The sequence below is a fragment of the Cricetulus griseus genome, chromosome 2 (genome assembly GCF_003668045.3).
Source record: "Cricetulus griseus strain 17A/GY chromosome 2, alternate assembly CriGri-PICRH-1.0, whole genome shotgun sequence".
Classification (NCBI taxonomy): Eukaryota; Metazoa; Chordata; class Mammalia; order Rodentia; family Cricetidae; genus Cricetulus; species Cricetulus griseus.
The window spans coordinates 459,067,030-459,091,862 of NC_048595.1; the positions used below are offsets into that span (position 1 = coordinate 459,067,030).

General features: G+C 41.8%; 1 protein-coding gene across 1 annotated transcript in view; it reads left to right on the forward strand.

Moving 5' to 3' along the window:
* LOC100774912 (disks large-associated protein 1) overlaps positions 1-24,833 on the forward strand; it is a 766,677-nt gene that overhangs the window by 516,844 nt on the left and 225,000 nt on the right. Inside the window, exon 6 of the mRNA XM_027397813.2 lies at positions 12,371-12,585. Coding sequence (XP_027253614.1) covers positions 12,371-12,585 — 215 coding nt within the window. The remainder of the gene's footprint in view (positions 1-12,370; positions 12,586-24,833) is intronic.

Here is a 24,833-nt window from a genome sequence, read left to right on the forward strand (position 1 = left end):
GCCCAAAAGCAAACAGCTTCATGAAAACTACTAAGGGCTCTAAATTATCATCTTAATTAGCATGTGGAAACAAATTTATCTGCCACAGACAAACCTGGTGCTGTTGATTTTGAACTCTTTTAAAATGTCTTGGTTTTTCCTTGCATTTCACTAATTCTTACAGCTAGTTATAACTGCTGGGTAGGGTACATTCTCTCTCTGTTACTTCAGGCTCTTTAGGTTCTTCCAAGCATTTCATAGTCATTATTTGTCAAGTTTTTCAAAGTTTCTTTTAAGCTTTTCAGAATATGTCCTGAAAATTTAATTCTTGAATCTCATGATTAATAAAGAATTGCTGAAGTGAGGGTCAAATCTTGTTTAGACAGGACAGTGTGGTTAAGAAGAGAATATAAACCCAACTATCATGTATAACATTTACTTTAAGTTCCTTGATACTGTGAAGTCTCAGTGTTCTCACTTTTTGCAATGGGATTTGGTAGCAACATAGGGTTGATGGTATGTTAGAAAATGCTTGTGTATTTGTGGTTATTAAATGGCTACCTTCAGTGTCTGAGACCACCTGCTCCCCTATTGTGCTGTTCAATTAAAGAGAAAGTATTTTTTACCTGGCATTCCAAGCAAAAGTCCCAAAATTCTTATTATTGAACAGGCTTGGATCATGCACACAGCCCTGCAGCAGTACAGTGAAGCAAAGAACGATGAACAAAGCAATATCCTATGGGCACAGCCTGAACCCTGAACCATTCCTAAAACATATGGGTCTCAAATAAAGGGAAGAAGATTCCCCTAACAAAACCACCATGAAGTGACCAAAAGAGCCAATAGTGAGGTTTAAGTTGCAAACTGCATCAGTGACCACTCCAGTCAAAGTACAGGGTAGACCACTCATAAAGATTCACGCTCCAGGGCCTGGACAGGTGGCTCAGTGGTTAAGAGCAATAGATGCCCTTGAGAGGACCAGGTTCAATTCCCAGCCACCCAGATGGCAGCTCACAACCGTCTGTAACTCTACAGGCACCCAGCACACGAGTGGTACACAGACGTATATACAGACAAAACACCCATATATATATAATAAAAATAAATAAACCTTTAAAAATATATATTCACTTTCGCTTCTGTCTCTTTGTATAGACAACTGGAAGCTGGTATCTCAGCTACTATTTCATGACCTTGTGTCACAAAGACTCTGCCCAGAAGTCCCTTCTGGCACCTTGATAACACTTCCCAGCAGCTCCCAGAGGCGAGTACCGATTTAAAAGGCTTTCGGGTACTCCCACAAATACAGTTTCGCCCTCTAGTGAACAGGGTGTATAGGTAATTCAGCTGCACAGAGAGTTAGTGCCCAACTCCATGTGGCATGCTTTAAAGCTGTCTTCAGTCTTCTCCTTATCCATCCTCCCCATCTCCTAATCCAGTTAAAACTTGTAAATTTCTTTGAGGTCAGACCTGTGTTTTATCAAATGCTTTGGGAATGTTTACCCAGGTCCCCTGAAGACAGGTATAAATGTTTGCACGTGGAAATCGCCTCAGAGTCACCCGGCGAACAGATCTCATTACGCATCAATGCTTACAAAGCCCCCTTCTCTTGAGAGCATTTAAGAACATGTGTGTGGGGTGGGGGTTGACAAGGGCTATAACCCCTATTTTAAGCCAGGTAGGTATTCATGCTTGTCATTAAAAGGGTAACCGTAAGTGGTGCAAGTTCAGTTGCACTCCAGCCTTGTGCTTCCATAGGAGTGAGGAAGGGTGGTTGCTAGGGAGATCAAATCCTGTCTGGGTAAGGACAGTCTTTACGGACAGCCTGAGAATCTGCATATTGTGCCATTGTAATTTTCCTATTCCTGCTCTCTTTTTTCTTCCGCTGCTTTTGCTATGAGAAGAGCAAACTTAAAAGGCTGCAGGGACACTTAAGCCAAGTCGTATTTGTCAAGGTGAAAGCTGTGTGGAGCAGAAAAGCAATCCTCCCGGCTGCAAAGAAGATGCGAAGGAGCCCAGTGAGTAGGGAATCTCAGAGCCACTAAAAGTGCTTAGAAGGCCAGTGCGTTGCAGCCATCTCTGCAGGCAGCTGTCCCCAGGAGTTTGCTCTCCACAGCCAAGCCGTCCTGGCAATGCTAAAGCATGTCGGGGTTCACCGGTGTGACTGTCCTGAAAGTCTTCTGATGTCCCAGCCACACTCATACAACTGAGCATTTTTTTGTTTAAGCCATAAGGCAGAGAACCTCGGTGGCAGGAGTCGCAGAACTGATGCCAAAAGGCCATCGAACCTCCTGCATGTTTTAAGTACTTACTCTTTTAGCGGTGCTAGGAAAACCAGTGACAAGATAATATTTGTGATTATTTTAATAGTTAGATTTCATTTTTAAGTGCAGTTAAATGGGAGCATGCACTCCATTCTTTTTTTCTTTTTCCTTTTTGTAGTTTATTTGCTCATCACTCAGTCATGATGGATTCATCAGAGGCTAGGTGATGCTGTTAAAAGCTTTGGTGCCAGACAGCAAACCTCTCGTTCCTCACAATGACCTTGGAAAGTCATTTCACCGCTTCTGAGTCTCGGCTTTTCAAGAGCAGGACAGAAATGGCAAGGCCTGTTTTACAGGATTGCTGGATGGCGCTGTCCTTACACACACACACACACACACACACACACACACACACACACACACACACACACAACACACCCTGCCCCTGATCCTGGGAGATTATTCCATAATTATTAGATTTCTCTGTTGATAGCAGATTTCCCACCTCTGCCTTCATAGATACAAGCTCTTGTCCTGCAATTGACCTTTGTCCATAAAGCTCAGAAGAGCTAGTTCTGTTGCCCCCTCGGCCAAGGCCAAGCACCACCATTGACCTGATTACCGTCACCAAAATGTCCTGTTCTTTGGAAAACGTCAACAGTGCTAAATGGTCACCTTGCCAGCGTGAGCCTGTCAGCGGTACCACTCTGATCCCTGCGTCTCCTCCTCGTTTTGTTCTCTGTGGTCGATCTGCCCAGCCAAATGTGTCTCAATTCTCCAGGCTCTCTGGCCACGATGGCATAGAACTCTGCCTTATGTGCCCACAACTACCAACTCCATCGCCTCCCCAGAAAAGTTCTAGCCTACCCTTGTGGATTTTCAGGACGTACACTCCACTTCAGCTGTCGGGGCTTTCTAAGTGTCTTCATTCCTTTTGTGGCTCTCAGATTTCCCCAAATCTCACACATTTTCATTACTCCAAACCTCACCATCCAGCTCCCATCCTGAGATATTCCACTCTCAAGGATGTGAACGTGGCTCCATCTCTCAGCCATCCGACCATCATGGGACTGATGTCTAACTTGTCCTGGTTGTAGATACAGCTCAGGACTTGTAGCCAGCTGAAGCATAGTCTCGAGCTCTTAAATGCTTTGCCAGGGCCTTTTATAGACAAGCCTTCCTTCATCATAAATATCAGTTCTTGCCATTTTTATCCCAAGTCATATAAATTATGGTTTGTGTATTAATTTGTTTTCCCATAAGCTGATCTTAAATCCATATGAAGTTGCATCTTTTTAATCTGAAGTGTGTACTCTGTTGATTATCATGAAATAGCAATGGCATGTCAAAAACATTTATAAATGATGGAAGGAAAATTACTCCTGAACCCAGCTTGAGAATCGGCTTCTACAACACCAGCTACTGACCTCTCTGCACTCTAGTCTTTTTATTTGATACAAATTATAATAGAGAGTATACAAAAGAACTCTGTCATTCAGTTTATCCATCAGAATCATAGACACTATATGAACTTACAGGTGGGTTGTTTTTTGTTTTTGTTTTTGTTTTTTGCAAAAACATAAAGACGGATGAGTGCTAAATACAGATGGCTGAATATGAGCACTATTACTGTCTCATTTCTTGTTTTCATATATATTTTAGATGAGTTGTAGCCTGATCCTAAGACCCATATTTTCCACATATTCAACATTTCTGAGATGCAGCATATAATCTAGAGTTCATTGGTGATGTTCCTTTCTTTCTTGTTAGTATAAAAAGGGTTGTGAGGTCTGCAAGGAGAGGTAAATGCAGGAAATTTGCTAACCAAGCAGGACAAAGGTTCAAAACACCATCAAACTTTGAGACCTTCAGATGGAGGTAGAAACTTCCACTCAGCCTCCCAAGGTTCCATAGAAGGAAGATTTTAAAGGACCCCTTCTTTGGTCTCCCAGAACCAGTATGATGCTCTTTTAACTCCATCTGGGGAAACCTAAGGGAGAGAAATTAAAAGCATCAAAAGACAGTCCATTTCCAAAGGGCCTACAAGATGGATAAGTACCTTTAGGTTCCTAGCCAATTTAAGGGTGCTGTGTCCTTGCCGTAGAAGAAATGCTTGTATTTTTGCATATGGTTGTTTACATAGTCTACCACATGTATGTCCTTGTACTGGAATATCTAATATGTAGAAGGATATTGGCCTGAAAGTCTGTCACTTTGTCATCCCCAAGATGTTTATGGCTGGCTACACTTAAAATATATAGCTGTGTTTCCAACCTTTATGGTCATATTTATAGGGTGTTCAAAAAGTCCTTAGACAATTGTTCCCACTTTATCAATGAAAAGAGTGAGTCAAAGATATGATTGTACACATAGTCACACACATAGTAAGTAAAATCTCATGTTGACAGTCACATTTATGCAGAAACTTAATGAATTGCAGCACTGCTCTGGGCCCTGGGAATAGATAAACAGTGAGATGCTTGCATCTTTTTAGTCTGCCCTTTTCCACTCTGGTGACTATGAGCAGTTGTGAGTTTCCTAACACCACATACCCATCTGGACAGCCCGTACATGTATCAAGCACACAGGTCTTAGGACAAATGTTCTTTTAAGAAATCTTAAAATTAAAAAATAATAATAATAAGTCCCACTGGGGTCCTTGTAACCTAAAGATTTCTAAACCCCAAGAGACATTATGCAGGGTCATTGGGAAGCCAGGAAAGCCCGTCCACCTGAATAGGAAAAACAGCTTTCAGAACCGCTGGTATAGACAGTCTGTTCTGAATTTGTACTTCTGTTTAACATATTCAATTTTTTTTGTCTATGATATCAAAGAATGTGAATTGAGAGGGTTCCCCCCTCCCATTTTGGACTGTACAGATTCTCTCACCACCACACAGCTTTGCCCTTGTAACTCAAATCCAGCCATAAACAAGATACAATCACCAGCCATGGCTGCGTTCCAGTAAAGCTTTCTTATGAGCCACATTTAGTCCCCAAGCTGTAGCTCACAGACCCCTAAGTAAATAGACCAGATTTATTAGATTTCACAAAAGAAACTAATTTAGGCTGCAAAGGTCTAAAGGGGGCTTTGGGAAGGCTGAGTTCATCTTTGGAGGAAAATTGGAGAGGTAATCAAAAGATAGATATGGCCCGGCCCAGCCCACTGGCACCTCCTAATATCACCGGCCCCCTGCTCGGTGCTCTCTGCCCAGGTTGACACTTTTCACAACCTGACTTTGGTTACTCCTAGTTTATTCTTGTGCTATACAGTTTATGCTGGCTGGACCCAGGTCTTCCTAAGGCTGGCTGCTATGGTTCTCAGATGGCACCCCTTCCAGGCAAGAGAGAAACAAGTAAAGGCCAGCCCCCTCCAGGCACCCTGTCGTGTTGTCTCATCTGGTTTCCCGACAGCGTTTGTTTTTCTCAAATTATCTTGTTCATTTATTCCTCTGCTTATCTGTCACGGTCTCTTCCAGCGGTCTGTAAATTTGAATCAAGTGCTGCTGGCAGATAAACAATTACAGCCGATTGCAACAGAAAGAGAATAAGAGCAGGAGGCAGGAAGACGTCATTGCAGTAAAGAACGTGTCCACATCCTGGATAGCAGTGTCTGATTGCAGTCACTGACTGTTGGTGGTGTGAGGCCTGCAACTTCCCAATGACCACATGCGGCTTCAGTTGTAGACGGCACATAGGAAATGCTCACAGCTCCTTTTTTTTTTTTTTTTTTTTTCAAAACTCTCAGATAGACAAGGTGGCACATGCCTGTAATTGCAGCACTGAGAAGGAAGGCTGAGGCAGGAGGATTGCGAGTTGGAGGACAGCCTGAGCTACACAGCAAGTTACAGGCTAGCCTGAGCTAAATCAGCAGAACCTGCCTCAAAATCATTTAAAAAAAATAAAAAGCAGGCAATGGTGGCACACGCCTTTAATCCCAGCACTCAAGAGGCAGAGGTAGGTGGATCTCTATAAATTCAAGACCTACAGAGAGAGTTTAAGAACCAGCAGAGCTGTTACACAGAGAAGCCCTGTCTGGAAAAACAATTAATAAAAAATAAAGCTGTCTATTAGAGTGTTAGTACTTAAACACAATTGTTAAAAACCAAATTATCTTTCCTTATGACCTACCACTATGATCAAACCTAACCTGCAGGAGACTGCTTTGTCTGTTACTCCCTTAGTTGGGCCCAGCTGCCTCCGGACATGCTGGACACCTGCTGTCCCTCTATCACCAATGCCCAGCTGCTTGCCCTTCTGCTCCTTTTTCAACAGGACTCCCAGCCCTAGACCGCCACCAGCAGTAACAGCATAACCTTTCTCAGATCGTGGGAGGGTTTACCTTCTCTTTAGATTTCCCTAAACCTTTTTCTGTGCCGTCAGGTATGTGTGTGTGGGGGGGGGGGGTAACGGGGTTCCTTGGTGTGAGCAGCAGAAAACAAAGCAGCAAGTCAACCAGGGAGAGAGCCATGTCAACCAGGAGAGAAAGCTCCTAGGATCCCTGTAACCCTGGCAGTGTGGACACTGTTGGCAGTGCTAGGCTGTACTCACAGAGGCAAATCAGAACACAGTGGGAGCAGACCTGAAAGCCTGTCTAAACCACACACGAGTCAGTCAGCATAGGGAGAGATGCTCTCGGTGTTAGAGACATATCACCAAAATCTAAACCATTAGTTACCCCTAGATTCATGCCTGCCTGAAAGTCTGTAGATGGGTGTAAGGCTGTGCCTTTTGGGGGTGGAGGATTGGGGATTGAAAACCCAGCCTAGTAGTGAAAAGAAGAAATCTAGGCTAGTGCAGAAACCTTTGACTAGGTCAAAATATTAGCTGCCACCTCATAACTATCTTTTCTTTCTGACCAAAAACAGGTAACAGTGTGCTCACACACACGCACGCATGCACACGCACACACACATATGCTCACATATGCATGTGCGCACACACAGGCTTAATTACAGCAATTTTTGCTCATCTTAACAGTTTACCAATAGAAGTTTTCTCTGGGGTCTGCATTTTCTGCACCTATATTTTTTTTGGAACTAACTTCTTTATTATTTTATATGAAGTCTTGCTGTATGCTGCCTTTGAGTGGATGAATAATATATTAGTATTTATGCTTCCACTCCAGTGGAAGCCACTTCGGTGCAATTCTTTTGCCCCTATCATTTGAAAAGAATGATTAATTGAAAGGCATACAGATTAAACACTTCTCAGCCCGTTCCCCTAGCAACCATCGCAGACTATTTTTACTGGAGCCCAGGTTTCTGCCTTGAGCTAAGTTTGCAAAGCACCTGAACAGAAATTGGCATTTTAGCTAATCAGTTTGTCATTCATCCCTAAAGTATTCCAGAAAGCAATGCTTATGAACCTCACGTCAGTGTTGAGAAATGGCAAGTGACAGGTCATCAGTGACCCTGGCTTGTTGTTAATCTTTTAGGGTGCAATTGCTAAGCTGATGACGAGAGGAGGATCTGAACATGATTACAGCTATTCAATGAGTCACTTGCCAACTGCAGGGAAGCAAGACTGTTCTCATCATTTATAATTCTCTGAGAGATTCTTGTTGCTGTGGTGATCCTGAGGCCCTGTAGCTCAGAAAAATGAAAAGTTCTACATGGCTACTGGTGTGAACTATGACTGTGTCAAGAACTGTAACTGCACAGTCCAACGGGTGCAGCAAAGCATAGTCTAGAAAGAAAGTCCCCATCAATAGTAAGGCTCAGGCACTCCCCTGTAGAGACTCTGCTCTTCACACCTGTAGCATGACCTAGTTCTGTAGACTGAGTTCCCTCCATTGTAAAACGAGGGAAAAACACTATCACCCCTTCAGCGTGTGGATCAAAGGAACTGACTCAGCAGATTTTAGACAGCATTGGCACACCATGAGCTCAGCAGAAGAAGGTGGAAGTTGAGCCGGATGGTGGTGGCGCACGCCTTTAGTCCCAGCACTCAGGAGGCAGAGACAGGCAGATCTCTGTGAGTTTGAGACGAGCCTGGTCTACAAGAGCTAGTTCCAGGACAGCCTCCAAAGCCACAGAGAAACCCTGTCTAGAAAAAAACAAAAAAATTAAAACAAACAAACAAAAAAAATGTGGAAGTTGTGGTGAGATGTGTCTACTACTGAAGACAGCACATACTCTGGTGACAGGAAAGGTCACAGAATTGACACTGGTACTGGCCTCCAAGAGTTCCCCATGGTGCCTAGCCTTCACAGTACCAGAAACTGCTCTTTAGGCTGCTTGGGGAGAAAAGACTTCAATGATCTTACCTAGCTGTGTATGTAATGACCAGCCTAGCCAAACAAATCATTGGTGCAATAGTGGCATGCACATTGTAGAGGTAACCAGCATCTTTCTGCTTGGATTTAAGACCTACTCCAAAGGAAGGAACCTATTCTTTGTACTGTAAACATGGCAAGAACCCATTGCTGAGGAGTTCACAGACACTAGGAGAGATCCTACTACTATTATTTTGCTTAGTGGATGAACTATCAATCTGTCTTCCAAAAAAGTTACCTTTTAAAAAAAATAGATTATTTTCTCATACAATGTATCCTGGTTACAGTTTCCACTCGGGCAGTGATATATTGTTTATGATCTAATAAAGTTTGCCTGGAGATCAAAATGCAAAGCTAGCCATAGCCATAGAGGCCAGGCAGTGGTGGCACACACCTTTAATCCCAGTTCTCAGGAGACAGAAGCAGATGGATCTCTGTGAGTTCAAGGCCACTCAGAGCTACATGAGAGTGAATCAATCTAAAAGAGTAACAGAGCTCATGCCTTTAATCCCAGCACTAGAGAGGTATATAAGACAGGAGCTTGGGGTCTCGTGGAACATTCAGTATTCAGTCTTAGGCAATTAGTCTCCAGCCACATTGAGGACAGGATCTCCCCAGCCCTGGTAGAGGTAAGAGCTACTGGTTTGGCTGCTTGCTTTGCTTCTCTGATCTTCAGCTTGAGCCCCAATATCTGTCTCGGGGCTTTTGTTATTCGTGATATACCCTCTTGCTGCTCCTCCCAGTTCTACCCAGATCCACTCCCTTTCTGTTGGCCATTAAAAAAAGAACAGGTTTCTAAGAGCTAACCACCTAACACAACAAAATAAAATATAAGACAAAACCATCACATTGAAGTTGAACAAGGCAAAAATCAACAGAAGGAAAAGAGCCTCAAGAGCAGGAGCAAGAATCAGAGACCCAGCCATTCACACATTAAGGGGTCCCATAAAAATTTAAACTGAGCCAGGCATTGGTGGCGCACGCCTTTAATCCAAGCTCTCAGGAGGCAGAGGCAGGTGGATCGCTGTGAATTCGAAGCCAGCCTGGTCTCCAGAGCTAGTGCCAGGATAGGCTCCAAAGCCACAGAGAAACCCTGTCCCTAAAAACAAAAACAAACATATATATATATATATATATATGCTATAATATATATGTTGAGGGCCTGTGTAAGCCGTGCTTTTGCTGCTTCAGTCTCTGTAAGTTCATGTGAACTTTTCCCAGTCGATGATTTAGAGAGGGCCTTCTTCTCCTGGTGTCTTCCATCCTCTCTGGCTCTTAACACTCCTTCTGCCTCCTCTTCTGCAGGGTCCACATCTCACCCTCATTAGGGAAACTTCTTTTACATTAGATGACGGTTGATGCAGAGATTGACAACTGGCCACAGTGTAGAGAGTGAGTGACTGCAGAGCTCTTGGCCTTAAGTGGTGCATCTGTATTGTGCCCCTTTCCCATGGCTCAGGGAACAACCAGAAAGAGGGAGAGACAAAAGGACTAGATGAACTAAAGCTTGGGGAAGGCTGAAAAGAAATAAAGACTGTCTTCTGGGCATGGCAAAGCTGTTGTACTCGTGACTGGTGGAAGCTCTGGATGCCTGCCCATGATGGAACCAATCAACATTCCAGCGTGGGTGAGGCAGAGACTCACAGGGCCCCGTCCTGGATGAGGGGCCATGAGCAGTGGACGGCCTTTTGATTACACAGGGAAGCCCGTGATTTAAAGAGGGAAGAACAGTGCTCCTGGTAGTGAGTGTGTAATTTCGCTTTCTACAGTGGATAGTATTTAGAAATCTGTGTCTAATGTAGATAATAGTCATTGTGGACAATTTTCTTAACACTTTCAAGTTTCCAATTCACAGACTCTTTCTCATTAAAAAAGAAAAGTTCTGATTTTTGAAACTCAACTGGAGCACTCTTTATGTTTTCCAGATTTTTTTTTGCAGATGTAGTCAGTCTGTTATTCTTTTTTCTTTAATGTCTCATACAATATATTTTGATCAGGCTTCCCCTCCCCCGATTCCTCCCAGAACCTCCATACCTACCCAACTTTAGCCCCTCCCCTCTCTCAAAAAAAAAACATACAAAGAATAATATCAAAACAAGCAAACAAAAAAACAATAAGATAAAAATTGCCAAAACAAATGTAACAAAAAAAAAAAGCCATTGAGTCTGTTTTGTGTTGGCCAGCTACTCCTGGACAATGTGACTGCCTGAAGTGAGACAGCTTGAGTGATTTTTAATCCCATGGCTTCCCTTGTCTCCTTTGTCCAGTGGCTTCAGCTCTCTGGTCTCCAGCTTTTCATAGGAAAATTACAGAAAGAAAATAAAAGCACGGAGTTACAATGATAAGTTACTGTGAGCAAATTGCTTAGCAGAGTTAAACATGGATGGTGAGCTGCTGTGTCACTTTCCATAACCAGGAACTATTTAGCATCTAGATACTGAGTCCCAGTATGCAAGGAGCTAATGTCTTATCACATGGTATGTTGGTGCCCACCTTTAGTCCCAGAGTACAAGATGTTGAGGCAAGTGAACTGAGAGTTGTAAGTGAGCTTGGGTTACACAGTGAGTTACTGCCCATGAGACCCTAACACACACCCACACACATACATATATGTATGTGTGTATGTATGTAAATGCATATTTATATCCATTTTCTCTTATCATTACAAACCTGGCCAGAGCCCCTCTAGGACTCTTACTTCCATTTCCATGGCCATGCTTCTCGTGTCTTTTAGTGCATATCCATTATGGCACGGCATCTTCAACTTACAAGCATGTTGATTTAGAGGCGGTGCTATGTTTATGTATCTGCTGGTCCCCGTTGTAAGCATGTCAGTGGTAAAACCAGGCTCGCCCTGGTTTGTCTCTTTTGATGAAGCCCCATACAGGGCACCTTGCATTGTGGGCTCTTTTTTACTTCTTGAAGGATAAAGTCTGTGGTTATGATGTGTTTCTTTCGACAGTGGATAGGAACTGGGTGGAGCCCATGCTAAAGTAGGGAAAAATGGAATTGAAAGTGATGTCATAATGTAATAAACATAAAACAGAGTATGCCATGCTCTGCTTAACGGAAATGGAAAACGTGGGAAATCAGTGCACTGACAACTCCCTCTGTGTGGACTCCACAGTGAGGGGTGTAGAACAGGATCCAGCAAAACTTGAGGGGGAAAATCCTGACTGGTGACTCTCCCAAGTCATAAGCAAGCGGGATGCCAAATGGGAAGATGATTTCAGTAACTGTAGTGTGTGCTGTGTGTGTGTGCATGCTGGAGAGGCCAGCAAGTAGAAATACTGAAATAAGGCAATTGACTATAATGAAAACATTGCTGAGAGCAGACATAAGTTAATAAGAGCTGAGAAAGAATGGGTGAGTGGGAAGGAAATGCAACTGGAACAGAGCAGTGGTCAGGAAGACAAGAGAGCAGACATGGGATGTCACAGGTGTGAAGTCAGAGAAACCAGAATGAGTCAGGGAATACCCCCGACTCCCCAGTGCTGATGGAGGCAGGTCCGTGAAAAGTTCAAGTCAAACGGCTTTCCTCCCATCACATTCTGCCACCTCAGCTGTTATAAATGTGAGAAAGTTGAGAAGCGTTAAGTTACCTGAGCCAGGGGTTCCCACCTTCCAGATGATCTGTGCTTGACTGAGATCGCAACGTGAGTGTGAATGTGTTAAAATAATTTCCAAAGTGGTTACAGTAAAACTTTAATATCAAAAACAATGAAAGTCTACGGGTTGGATAATTGATCTCTCTGCCAGAGTCATACAGAGAGGTGGGGGCAAGAAAAACTTTTTAAAGTTCAATTTTATTGAAAGTGAACTATGAACTGTTTCTTTTATACCTGACTAGGTTCCCCAAGATGAATGGACAGGGTACACGCCTCGCGGAAAAGATGACGAGATTCCGTGCCGAAGGATGCGAAGTGGCAGCTACATCAAGGCCATGGCCGATGAGGACAGCGGGGACTCAGACACGAGCCCCAAGCCTTCTCCCAAGGTGGCTGCAAGAAGAGAAAGCTATCTCAGGGCTACACAGCCCTCCCTTACAGAGCTCACCACACTCAAGTGAGTACCCCTCCTCCGTGCCTGCTTCCGGCAGCCCACTGCGTTCGCCCCTAGGTCCGGCTGACGATGAGACGCAGTGGAGCAGAAAATGTCCCTCGGCTACGTGCAGTGTTGTAATGAGTGGCCTGTTGGTTTTGACATTGGATTTGACTTGTAAATACCACTGTCATAAAGACGGGGAATCACAGATGGACTCCTAACCCTCAAAGGCAGTCACAATGTTTTGGGGGGTGGGAAGGAGAGATTTCTGGCCAATGAAAAGGCCCATGTACCCGAGTTTTGGAGCTTTTTTGTTTCAGCTACTAAATATACAAGGGAACTCTTCCTTAGAAGACGTGGGTTTTCAGAAAATTATGTAATGTGGTTGAGTTGTTTGTGTCAGAGAAGTTTATAAAATGAGATCACGCTGGGAAGTTGGGTAGTGCATGACAGTTCTTGATACGAATTTTGAATTTGGACTCCATACATATTACAGTTTGCAAGACCTTAAAGGTGTTTTTGTTTGTTTATTTTTAAAATTGTGAGTACAAGCACTTATATTTGTGCTATTTGGAGAAAAGCAACTTTGCAAAGGAAACAACTACAACTGACTTTTTTTTTTTTTTTGAGACAGTTCTCACCATGTTGTCCTGGCTAACCTGGCGCTCACTATGCAGTCCAGGCTGGCCTTGAACTCAACAGAGATCAGGCTGCCTCTGCCTCCTGAGTACTGGGATTAAAGGTGTTGCCACAATACACAGCCCAGATACTGATTATTTCAAACAGACCTAATTTCTAATATTGTTCATAGAGAGTAAGTCAGAGCCTTAGGAAAAAAGATCTATTTGGACCTAAAAGATATATTGCAGGTGACTGGTGTTTTTAAAGTGCCCTCGATGTAAAATGCCTATGACTAATGCTATTTATGCACTCGCATTCAGTCACAGAGTGAAATGTTAAAAAAACAAAACAGGAAAAGGACAAGATAGCTAGGTAAAATATAAATGTAAAAATACAAATCAGACTACTGATCAAGAACATTGAAAGGCAGCTGACTGATCTATAACAAGAACTATTTAAATAGCGAAGGACATAAGGAGGGAGGCAGGAAAATCTACTCTTGGATCCTTTTCAAGGGACCATATGGAATTGCTCTGAGATCTTTTTAATTGAAGATTAGCATTGATATATTAGTTAACCAACCCACAAAGAGAAGCTGTTCTTTCTAACCTTCCCATGCCCGTGTTCCTTCGCTTTGCTTTTGTGTGTTAGCTAATCAGGCTGTCATCACAAACAGCACAAACAAGGAATTTACTGCTTCCTAGCACAGGAAGTTAGACCTGTGGGGGGCGTACACCTGCCGAAACGCAGAGGTCAATCCTCCCTTGTTTCTTCTGGATTCTGGTTGAAACCAGCAACACTTGTTATCCTTTGGCTGACCTCACCTGACATCGCATGGTGCTAACTTCATCACTCTCATGACACCAGCCATAGCGTTAGGGACCTCTCTAATTAGCCTCATGTTAACTTGGTTGAATCTGCCAAGATCCTGTTCTTGCTGTGAGCATTCACAGATGCTGACAGCATCTCTATTTGGGGGATATGAATCAACCTATAACCTGACTACAGGGTAACGATGTGGACACTGAAAGGGGGAAACAAGTCTGTGGAACTTTGACACACCTGCAAGAGACACACACAAAAAAATTAAATAGTGAACTGGTATGATAAAAAAAAAAGATGGTGAGCCAAAGTGTTGTAAAGTGAGAAAGTGAGGGTAGCCTGAGGCCCTGGCTATAAAATATTTCTCGACTAGACATAGTAATCGTCACAGCCATGGTGTCAAAAGAGACAAGTGAAGGCAGGCAGAGGGCAAGAACTCGCATGAGCCCTTCAAGATTATCTGAAAGGAAGAGTGAAGACAGGCAGCCTCCAGCACCCTCCCTTATCCAGAGCATCCTGTCAGGTCATCTGCAGGGCATGCTGGACACATTAGCTAAGTGACACCTTGGGCCTTAGGTGACAGGATACAATGACTGCTATTGCTCGCCACAATGCACAGATGTGAGGTGGGCAGAAAGGAGAAGGGCTGTGAGAATATTGAGGAAAGTTTGGGGAGCCTGGAGGCAGACAGATGCTGAGATCGACATTCCCAGTTTTGCACTGGCAACATTCTGTTGAGAGCTCTTTCCACTAAGTCATCTCCTCTGCTTTCTACATACTACTCTGTCGCTAACTCCTGGGCTGAATCTAGACATCCATATTCTTTTATTCTCCAGAAAGAGGCAGGCAAATAGTGACAAAATGTGTCCAACTTTGTGACAGCATGACATGCTGTCATCTACCAGGTTCATGCTTAAGGACCATGGAATTGTGTAAATGGAGTTCTTAATTGGTCTAAATAATAAAAACCTGGAGTTAGATATAGAGAAAAATGCTGAGACATCAGAGAGAAGGAGGAGTAAGCCAAAGCCACCTTTTACCTCCTTTGCTTCCAGAGGACAAGAGTGTAAGTTCCTGTTTCTTCCAGCTTATATCTTCTACACCCAGCTATTTCACTTCCTGTGTCTGCCCATCTATCTCACTTCCTGTTTCCTGCCCAGCTATCTCACTTCCTGTCTGTCTGTACAGACCTCCAGAGACCTCTATGGTTAACTAGTGGCAAGCTCCATCCTCTGATATTCAAACAGGCTTTATTTTTACAAGCAAGATAACACCACATAATTGAGTTACCAAAAAATTATGTTTTAAGTAAGTTTATGGTTTGGGGGGCAGGGGGTACACTGATCTGAGGCACATGTAGACCATGGACCATGGGTCAGACCCTGCTGGAGGAGGAGGTCATCAATGTCAGTGAAATGCTCAAATTGAGTGTGAGTAAGTGAAGGCTATTTCTAGTCTCCAAACTAATGGAAACTAAAAGTGGAAGAAACCAGTTTACTCACAAATTAAAAAAAAAATTGATTTCTCAGTATAGAGTTTCATCAAGCCATTTCTTTTTTTAATTCTTTAATTACTACTCATATTTACATATCCAAACCCCACCATTCCCTCACCCTCCCATCCTCCCATGTTCCCCAACCCACCCCCCAACTCCTCCCCAGGGATAGTGAGCCCCCACACTTCAAAGTCTGTCATATCGTTAGGGGGAGGGCCTAGGCCCTCCTTGCTGTATCTAGGCTACAATAGTATCCCTCCATAGGGAATGGACTCCCAAAGTAGTTGTGCTCTAGGGATAAAGACTGGCTCCACTGTGAGAGGTCCCATAGACTGTCTTGGCCTTCTAGCTGGCACCCACATTCACAGGACCTGGTTTTGTCCAATGCTGTTTCCCCAGCTTTAAGACAAGTGTCTCCATGCTATCACTAGGTCAGGTCCACTGTTTCTGCAGGTCTCTCCAGCCCTGTCTTGGCTCCTTTGCTCATCTCTTCTCCCTCTCCACAACTGAATTCCAGTAGTATGTTTCAGTGCTTAGCTGTGGGTATCTGTTTCTGCTTCAAACAGCAACAGGATGAAGACTCTCCTTCCTCCCCCTGCCCCCAGGCTCACACTTTGGTCAGGGGTTCTTGGCCCCATTGCCTTTTTCAAGGGACTATGCAATCTTCTCTTGGGGTCCTCCTTGCTTCCTAGCTCCTCTGGCAGTGTGGCTTATAGACTAGTGATCCTTTACTCTATGTCTAAAAATAAAAAATGAGTGAGTACATACCATGTTTATCTTTTTGTGATTGGGTTACCTCACTCAGGATGGTTTCTTCTAGTTCCATCCATTTGCCTGTGAATATCAAGATTCCATTGTTTTCTTCTGATGAGTAGTACTCCATTGTGTAAATTTACCACATTTTCTCTATCCATTCTTCAGTTGAGGGGCATCTAGGTTGTTTCCAGGTTCTGGCTATTACAAATAATGCTGCTATGAACATAGTTGAACATATGTCCCTATTGTATGTGTGTGCATTCTTTGGGTATATGCCCAAGAGAGGAATTGCTGGATCTTGAGGTAGACTGATTCCCATTTTCCTGAGAAACCCCCATACTGATTTCCAAAGTGGTCTTACAAGTTTGCACTCCCACAAGCAATGGAGGAGAGTTCCTCATTCTCCACATCCTCCCCAGCATAGATTGTCATTGGTGTTATTGATTTTAGCCATTCTGACAGGAGTAAGATTTCAGAGTGATTTTTAGTTGCATTTCCCTGATGGCTAAGGATGTTGAGCACTTTCTCAAGTGTCTTTCAGCCATTTTGGATTCCTCTATTGAGAATTCTCTATTTAGTTCTGCACTCCAACTTTTAATTGCATTGTTTGGTGTTTTGGTGGCTAGCTTCTTGAGTTCATTGTATATTTTGGTGATCAGCCCTCTGTCAGATGTGGGGTTGGTGAATATCTTTTCCCATTCTGTGGGCTGGTGTTTTGTCTTGCTGACTCTGTCCTTTGCCTTACAGAAGCTTCTCAGTTTCAGGAGGTCCCATTTATTAATTGCCGATCTTAATGTTTGTGCTACTGGTGTTATGTTCAGAAAGCAGTCTCCTGTACCAGTTTGTTCAAGGGTACCACCTACCTTCTCTTCAAGGAGGTTCAGTGTGGCTGAATTTATGTTGAGGTCTTTGATCCATTTGGACTTAAGTTTTGTGCATGGCAATAGATATGGATCTAACTGCAATCTACTACATGTCTGAATCCAGTTATGCCAACACCATTTGTTGAAGATGCTTTCTGTTTTCCATTGTATAACTTTAGCTTCTTTGTCAAAAATCAGGTGTTCATAGGTGTGTGGGTTAATATCAGGGTTTTCAACTCTATTCCATTGGTCTACCCTGTCTATTTTTGTGCCAATACCAAGCTGTTTTCAGGACTATGGCTCTGTAATAGAGCTTGAAGTCAGAGATGGTGATGCCTTGGAAGTTCCTTTATTGTACAGGGTTATTTTGGCTATCCTGGGTTTTTTGTTTTTCCATATGAAGTTGAGTATTGTTCTTTCAATGTCTGTGGAGAATTGTGTTGGGATTTTTATGGGAATTGCATGGAACCTGTAAATTGCTTTTGGCAAGATTGCCATTTTTACTATGTTGATCCTACCTATCCAAGAGCATAGGAGATCTTTCCATTTTCTTGTATCTTCTTTAATTTCTTTCTTTAAAGACTCAAAGTTCTTACTATACAGGTCTTTCATGTGTTTGGTTAGTGTTACCCCAAGATATTTTGTGTTGTTAGTTGCTATTGTAAAGGGTGAGGTGATATTTCCCTAACTTCTTTCTCAGGATATTTATCGTCTGTATATAGTAGGGCTACTGATTTTTTTGAGTTAATCTTGTATCCCGCCACTTTGCTGAAGATGTCTATCAGCTGTAGTAGTTCCCTGGTAGAGTTTTTTTGGGTCACTTATATAAACTATCAAATCATCTTCAAATAGTGAAAGTTTGACTTCTTCCTTTCCAATTTGTATCCTCTTGTTCTCCTTTTGTTGTCTTATTGCTCTAGCTAAGACTTCAAGTACAATATTGAAGAGGTATGGAGAGAGTGGACAGCCTTGTCTTGTTCCTGATTTTAGAGGAATTGCCTTGAGTTTCTCTCCATTTAGTTTGATGTTGGCTGTTGGTTTGCTATATATTGCTTTTATCATGTTTAGGTATGTTCCTGTTATTCCTGATCTCTCCAAGACCTTTATCCTGAAGGGATGTTGGATTTTGTCAAAGGCTTTTTCAGCATCTAGAGAGATGATCATGTGGTTTTTCTTTTTCAGTTTGTTTATATAATGAATTACATTGGTGGATTTTCATGTTGAACCATCCCTGTATTGGGATAAAGCCAACTTGATCATGGTGGATGATTTCTCTGATGTGTTTTTGGATTCGATTTCCCAGTATTTTGTTGAGTATTTTTGCATGATATTCATGAGGGATATTGGTCTGTAATTCTCTTTTTTTGTTGTTGTTGTGTCTTTGTATGGCTTGGGTACCAAGGTAATTGTAGCCTCGTAGAAAGAGCTTGGCAATGTCCCTTCTGCTGCTATTGTGTGGAGCAATTTGAGGAGTACTGGTATTAGCTCTTCTTTGAATTTCTGGTAGAATTCTGCACTGAAACCATCTGGCTCTCGACTTTTTTTGGTTGGTAGATTTTTGATGACTGCTTCTATTTCATTAGGGTTTATAGGTCTGTTTAAATTGCTTATCTGTTATTGATTTAATTTTGGTAAGTGATTTCTATCCAGAAAATTATCCATTTACTTTAGATTTTTCAAATTTTGTGGAGTACGGGTTTTCAAAGTATGACCTGATGATTCTCTGGATTTCCTAAGTGTCTGTTGTTATGTCCCCCTTTTCATTTCTGATTTTGTTAATTAGCATGCTCTCTCTCTCTACCTTTTGGTTAGTTTGGATGAAGGTTTGTCTATTGTGTTGACTTTCTTGAAGAACCAACTCTTTGTTTCATTGAGTCTTTGTAGCATTTTCCTAGTTTCTACTTTATTGATTTCAGCCCTCAATTTGATTATTTCCTGGTGTCTACTCCTCCAGGAAGAGTTTGCTTCCTTTTGTTCTATAGCTTTCAGTTGTTAATTTTCTAGTGTGACTATTCTCCAGTTTCTTCATATGGGCATTTAGTGCTATGAACTTTCCTCTTAGCACTGCTTTCAAAGTGTCCCATAGATTTGGGTAAGTTGTGTCTTCATTCTCATTAAATTCTAGGAAGTCTTTAATTTCTTTTTTTATTTCTTCCTTGACCCAGGAATGGTGCAATTGTGCATTATTCAATTTCCATGAGTTTGTAGGGTTTCTGCAATTTGTGTTGTTGTTGAATTCTAACTTTAAAGCATAGTGGTCTGATAATATACAGGGGGTTATTCCAATTTTTTGTGTCTATGTAGGTTTGCTACATTGCTGAGTATGTGGTCAGTTTTAGAGAAGGTTCGATGTGGTGCTGAGAAGAAGGTATATTCTTTTGTGTTTGGATGGAATGTTCTATAGATATCTGTTAAACCCAATTGGGTAATAACATCTGTTAGTTCTTTTGTTTCTTTGTTAAGTTTCTGTCTGGTGGTCCTATCTAGTGGTGAGAGCGGGGTGTTGAAGTCTCCTACTATAAGTGTGTGAGGTTTTATGTGTGGTTTGAGCTTTAGTAATGTTTCTTTTACAAATGTGGGTGCCTTTGTATTTGGGGCATAGATGTTCAGGATTGAGACTTCATCTTGATGGACTTTCTCTGTGATCAGTATGAAATTCCCTTCTTTGTCTCTTTTGAGTGATTTTAGTTTGATTTGTTAAATATTAGGATTGCTACACCAGCTTGTTTCTTGGGTCTATTTAATTGGAAAATCTTTTCCCAACCCTTTACTCTGAGATACTGTCTGTCTTTGAAGTTGAGATGTGTTTCTTTTATGCAGAAGAAGGATGGATTCTGTCTTCGTATCCATTCTGTTAGTCTGTATCTTTTTATAAGCAAGTTAACACCATTGACATTGAGGGATATTAATGACCATTGATTGTTGATTCATGTTTGTTTTGGATTTGTTGGTGAGTATTTCCCCACTTTCTTTGGTGTTTGGTAAAGTGGGATTATCTATTGCCTAGGGGTTTTTTGAGCATGGTTATCTTCATTGTGTTGGAGTTTTCCTTCCAGTAATTTCTGTAGGGCTGGATTTGTGGATATGTATTGCTTAAGTTTTATTTTGTCATGGTATATCTTGTTTTCTCCATCTATAGTGATTAAATCTTTGCTGGATACAGTAGTCTGGGCTGGCATCCATGTTCCCTTAGCGTTTGTAGGACATCTATCTAGGATCTTCTGCCTTTCAAAGTTTCCGTTGAGAATTCAGGTGTAATTCAGATAGGTGTGCTTTTATATGTTACTTGGCCTTTTCACTTTTGCTGCTCTTAATATTTTTTCTTTATTCTGTAAGTTTGGTGTTTTGATTATTGTGTGTTGAGGGGACTTCTTTTTGTGGTCCAGTCTATTTGGTGTTCTGTAAGCTTCTTGTACTTTCATATCCTTCTTTAGGTTGGGGATGTTTTCTTCTATGATTTTGTGGAATATGTTTTATGTACCTTTGAACTGATTTTTTTTTTTACCTTTTTCTATACCTATTATTCTTAGGTTTGGTCTTTTCACAGTGTTCCATATTTCCTGGATATTTTGTGTTAGGGATTTGTTGGACTTGAGATTTTCTTTGGTGGATGACTGTATATCCTCTAGTGAGACTTCAACATCTGAGTTTCTCTCTTCCATCTCTTGTATTCTATTGGTTATGCTTACATCAGAGGTTCCTGATCGTTTACCCAGCTTTTCTATTTCCAGCATCACCTCATTCTGTGTTTTCTTTATTGTTTCTAATTCTGCTTTCAAACTGTGTACTGTTTGAATTGTTTCCTTCACTTGTTTGGTTGCTTTTTCTTGGCTTTCTTTGGATTCTTTAAGAGATTTGTTTATTTCTTGAATTTTTTAGTTTGTCTTTTCCTCCATTTCATGTAATTTTTTGCTTGTTTTTTCTTCTATTTCTTTAAGGGATTTTCTTGTTTCCTCTTTAATGGCCTCTATCATCTTCATAAGATAATTTTTAAGGTCCATTTTTTCTTCATCCTCTGCATTGGGCTTTTCAGATCTTGCTGGTGTGGAGTCCCTAGATTCTGGTGGTGTCATATTGATCTTTCGGTTGTTGTGTGTGTTCTTATTTTGTCATCTTCCCATCCCTTCTTCCAGTGGGTGCAGGTGGGGTCTCTCCCTCTCTCAGGCAGGAGGCAGAGGGCTCAGGCTCAGGCAGCAGGCTCAGACTCAGGCAGCCTTATCAAGCCATTTCTGTGCCACACCTATTCCTTGGCAGGCCAGAGAGTGTCTGAGCACTCTACAGTCATGCCTTTCTTTTCTGTGTGGACATGACATTCCCAGGAATTATTCCTGACTCTACTTACCAGCATGTATTTCTCCCTGTCCTGTTTCATGAGTCCCACAGATTACCACAGTCTACATACCATAGTCTACATATCATACTTCCATCATACTAAGTCACATAGGATCATTTACTGGTGTCTAGTTTAACTGCATTGAAGGAGAAAAAGTCAAAAGTGTCACAATTTGGAATCAATCCTGTCTTCTTTCTTGGTGGTGTTTTGACTGGAGTCATTATTTTTCTAGAAGTTTGAAGCTTTCCGTCCCTCATGCAGGGAAAAAAAGATACCCAGATCCTGGAATTCTAGTTTCCCCCAAAAAAGAAAACTATATTTATGTCCCTACTTCTTTGACATTTAAGTCAATTTTTTTCCTCCTTCCTCCTCAACAATTCACAGCTTTAGGGATGAATCATAGACATGAACCAAGATAACTAAAATTAGCCAAGTGGAGCTGGGACAACATTTTGTTTGAGGCTTTCCACTCCCCTCTCCTCTGGGAGACAGAGAGAGCACTCCTACACTCCCCTCCATTGTTTCTCTTCTTATTTTCCCCAAAAGCATCTGGAGAATTTGTTTATGCATCAGCCGCTTAGTATTAGTGATTGGGTCTTCGGCGCACAACCTCTACAGGCAGGTGAGCTTTCTGAAATCATGAGAAGACTTGGCAGCCGAGTCTGTCTTTGGGCTTGCAGAGCTCTGTAGTAACTCCTGCCTGAAAGCCACTGTCTCACCAACATTCCTTTTCCTCTCCACCTTACTGACCTTTGCGTTCTTCACCAGCTCCCCCTTCTTCTGTGATGAGCTGACAGTGGATCTGAAATGACACCATACCCAGAAAATCATGTTTTCCAAAGAAGCTTCCGAATATTCAATAATAAAGTTTCAGTCAAGTAAGGAAGAAGTTTGGGGGCCAGAGTTTCTTCAAAACACATCCCCACAGTTTAGCTCTGAAAAAGAACATAGGTCTTCTATTTGGATTCTTTATAACCTTGTTTGTTCTCAAAGCTAGACTGCTACAGTGGTTGGTTAAAACCAGGCCCAAAGCAGTCTTGAATTTATTTCACTCAGATATACTATAGAAGCAATGTTCTAAAGTGATACTAAGAGAACTTCCATTTAAAATATTCTAAAAACAGGTTGGTTTTGCTGGCACGTGTCTTTAATCCCAGCAGTCATGGGGCAGAGGTAGATAGATCTGCCTGGTTTGTGTAGTGAGTTTCAGGCCAGCCAAGGTTATGAGATCCTATTTCAAGAAAAGTAATAATAATAGTAATAATAAAATATGGAATACTCTAAAGTTAAATTCAAATACCCACTAATCCTAAGCAAATAATGCTTTAAAGTTTCTTCATATTTTTTTATCCCTTCATTCAAGCATTAGGTGAAAAATATTCCCCAGAGGGGAAAAATAGCTTCTAAAACCACTGAGGAGGGCCCCAGGTTTTATTATGGGACCAGTTAGAGCTCTTATCAATTTATGTAAAGTGTCTAACAGGTGACTTCAAGGGGGTTTATATCCAATCCTACATTTCAGGTGGTTCATCCTCTTCGTCTTTATTTATTTCCCAATTCCTCACTTTTTAAAGATAAATTAATTACTTCATTCATGTTATGACCAGATAGGCAGCAAAAAGCAACTCATGGGAAGAATAGTTCATTTTAGCTCACAGTTTAAGAGGGCATGATTCATCATAGTTGGAGATATGGCCAAGCTCATAGCATCTGAAATCCCTTCCACCTGGACAGTCCATAAAGCAGAAAGCTATTGCCAGTACCCTTTTCCTCTTTTGTTCAGAACCGGAGCCCATTCTCTAAGATGGTATTACCCTCCATGTGGGAGGGTCTTCCTTCCCCAGTAAAAACCCTCTGACTACATCTTACAGATATTCCCATAGGTGTGCCTCAAGGTGCTTCTAGATCCAGTCGAGATGACAATGAAGATGAGCCATCATACTTGGTGGGACATCAAGTGTCTGTTTCCTTTTGGCTAATGGTTCAACGTGTCAAAAAAAAAAAAAAAAAAAAAGTCTCAGGCTTTTAGCATGAATGGGAACTCCAGGCTGACTCTTCCGTGCCTAGGCTGTAGCCGTCAGCTTTGCAGATCCCAGCATTGATGGTTGAACAATCAGACTCCCTTATCCTGTACTCAGTGACCCCTGATGTCTGTGGGTGTCATTGCTCATCTACATGAATGGTCTCTCAGGAACTTCTTGGTACCCATGAAGAAAATATAAGGATGGGGCATAGAAAAAAGCTGATTATTCGCCATTTAAAGACAAGGGGAAACTGTTGGCAGGTAAAATGTCCTGAGAAATACCAATATCCAGCTTTGACTTTAAAACTAAGGCCTATATCAAGAGCACAAAAACTTGTTTGTCTTCATATAAGTTTCTTTTTTTCTTTCTAGACGCGCTGTGTCCCTGCTTGTTCCTCACACTCCACATGCCCCTCCTACCCACCGACTGTTGTTTCTCTTCCCAGAAAAGGAAGAGGGTGGAAGATTGGAGCATTGCTATTTTTTTAACCAAAGATATGAGCCATATTTAATGACATAGCAATATACATCATCCATCTTGGTTCTAAGTATGTGAAATATCTCTACTCTTTTGTTGTCTGTTTTCCCCCAAATTCCTTCCCATTCCTCTCATACCTTTCCCAGAGTATAATTGTGATGTAAACTAGCAAGCACTCCATACAACCAGACACTACACATTGTAAATTTACATCCTCCATGACAATAATACTTTCTTTTACTAACTCCCTTCTCACTTTCCAAAATAATAAGTGGGGAAATGTTAAAACAGGAACATCATTCTTTCTCATAGATAAAGCATCACTTGCTTGTAGGCAAAGATCTTCTAAACCCCTGCTGGAATGAGCCTTGTTTGAACAGAGGAAGCAACTAGTGTAAGGAACTGCCTGTTGCTTCTGTCTCTGATCACCAGGGAATCTTCAAAAACTGGTCCTTCCCTAGGACTTGAAAGTCCACCTTCAGGTGCTATTACTGTGTTGCATATGGTGGTCCACACCCTATCCTATACCTTATTAAAGTCTTTTAAAAGTCTTCCTTAGAAGGAAACTTGCACAGATTGAACAGTCTCTAAATGAACTTGCTCTCAGTAAAAAGAGTGTGTGTGTGTGTGTGTGTGTGTGTGTGTGTGTGTGTGTGTGTGTGTTTAATGGATGTGAAAAGAAGTCCAGAGTCTATTCAGAGAGCTTAAATACACATATCAGAAAGCAAAAAAAAAAAGACATTTACATCTTTTTAAGATTCCTTTTTTAGATATTTTAATTATATGTATGCATGTGTATCTGTGTGGGTATGTGCACATGAGTGCAAATGCTAGCAGAGACCAGAAGAGGGCGTCACATCCCCTGGAACTGGAGTTAA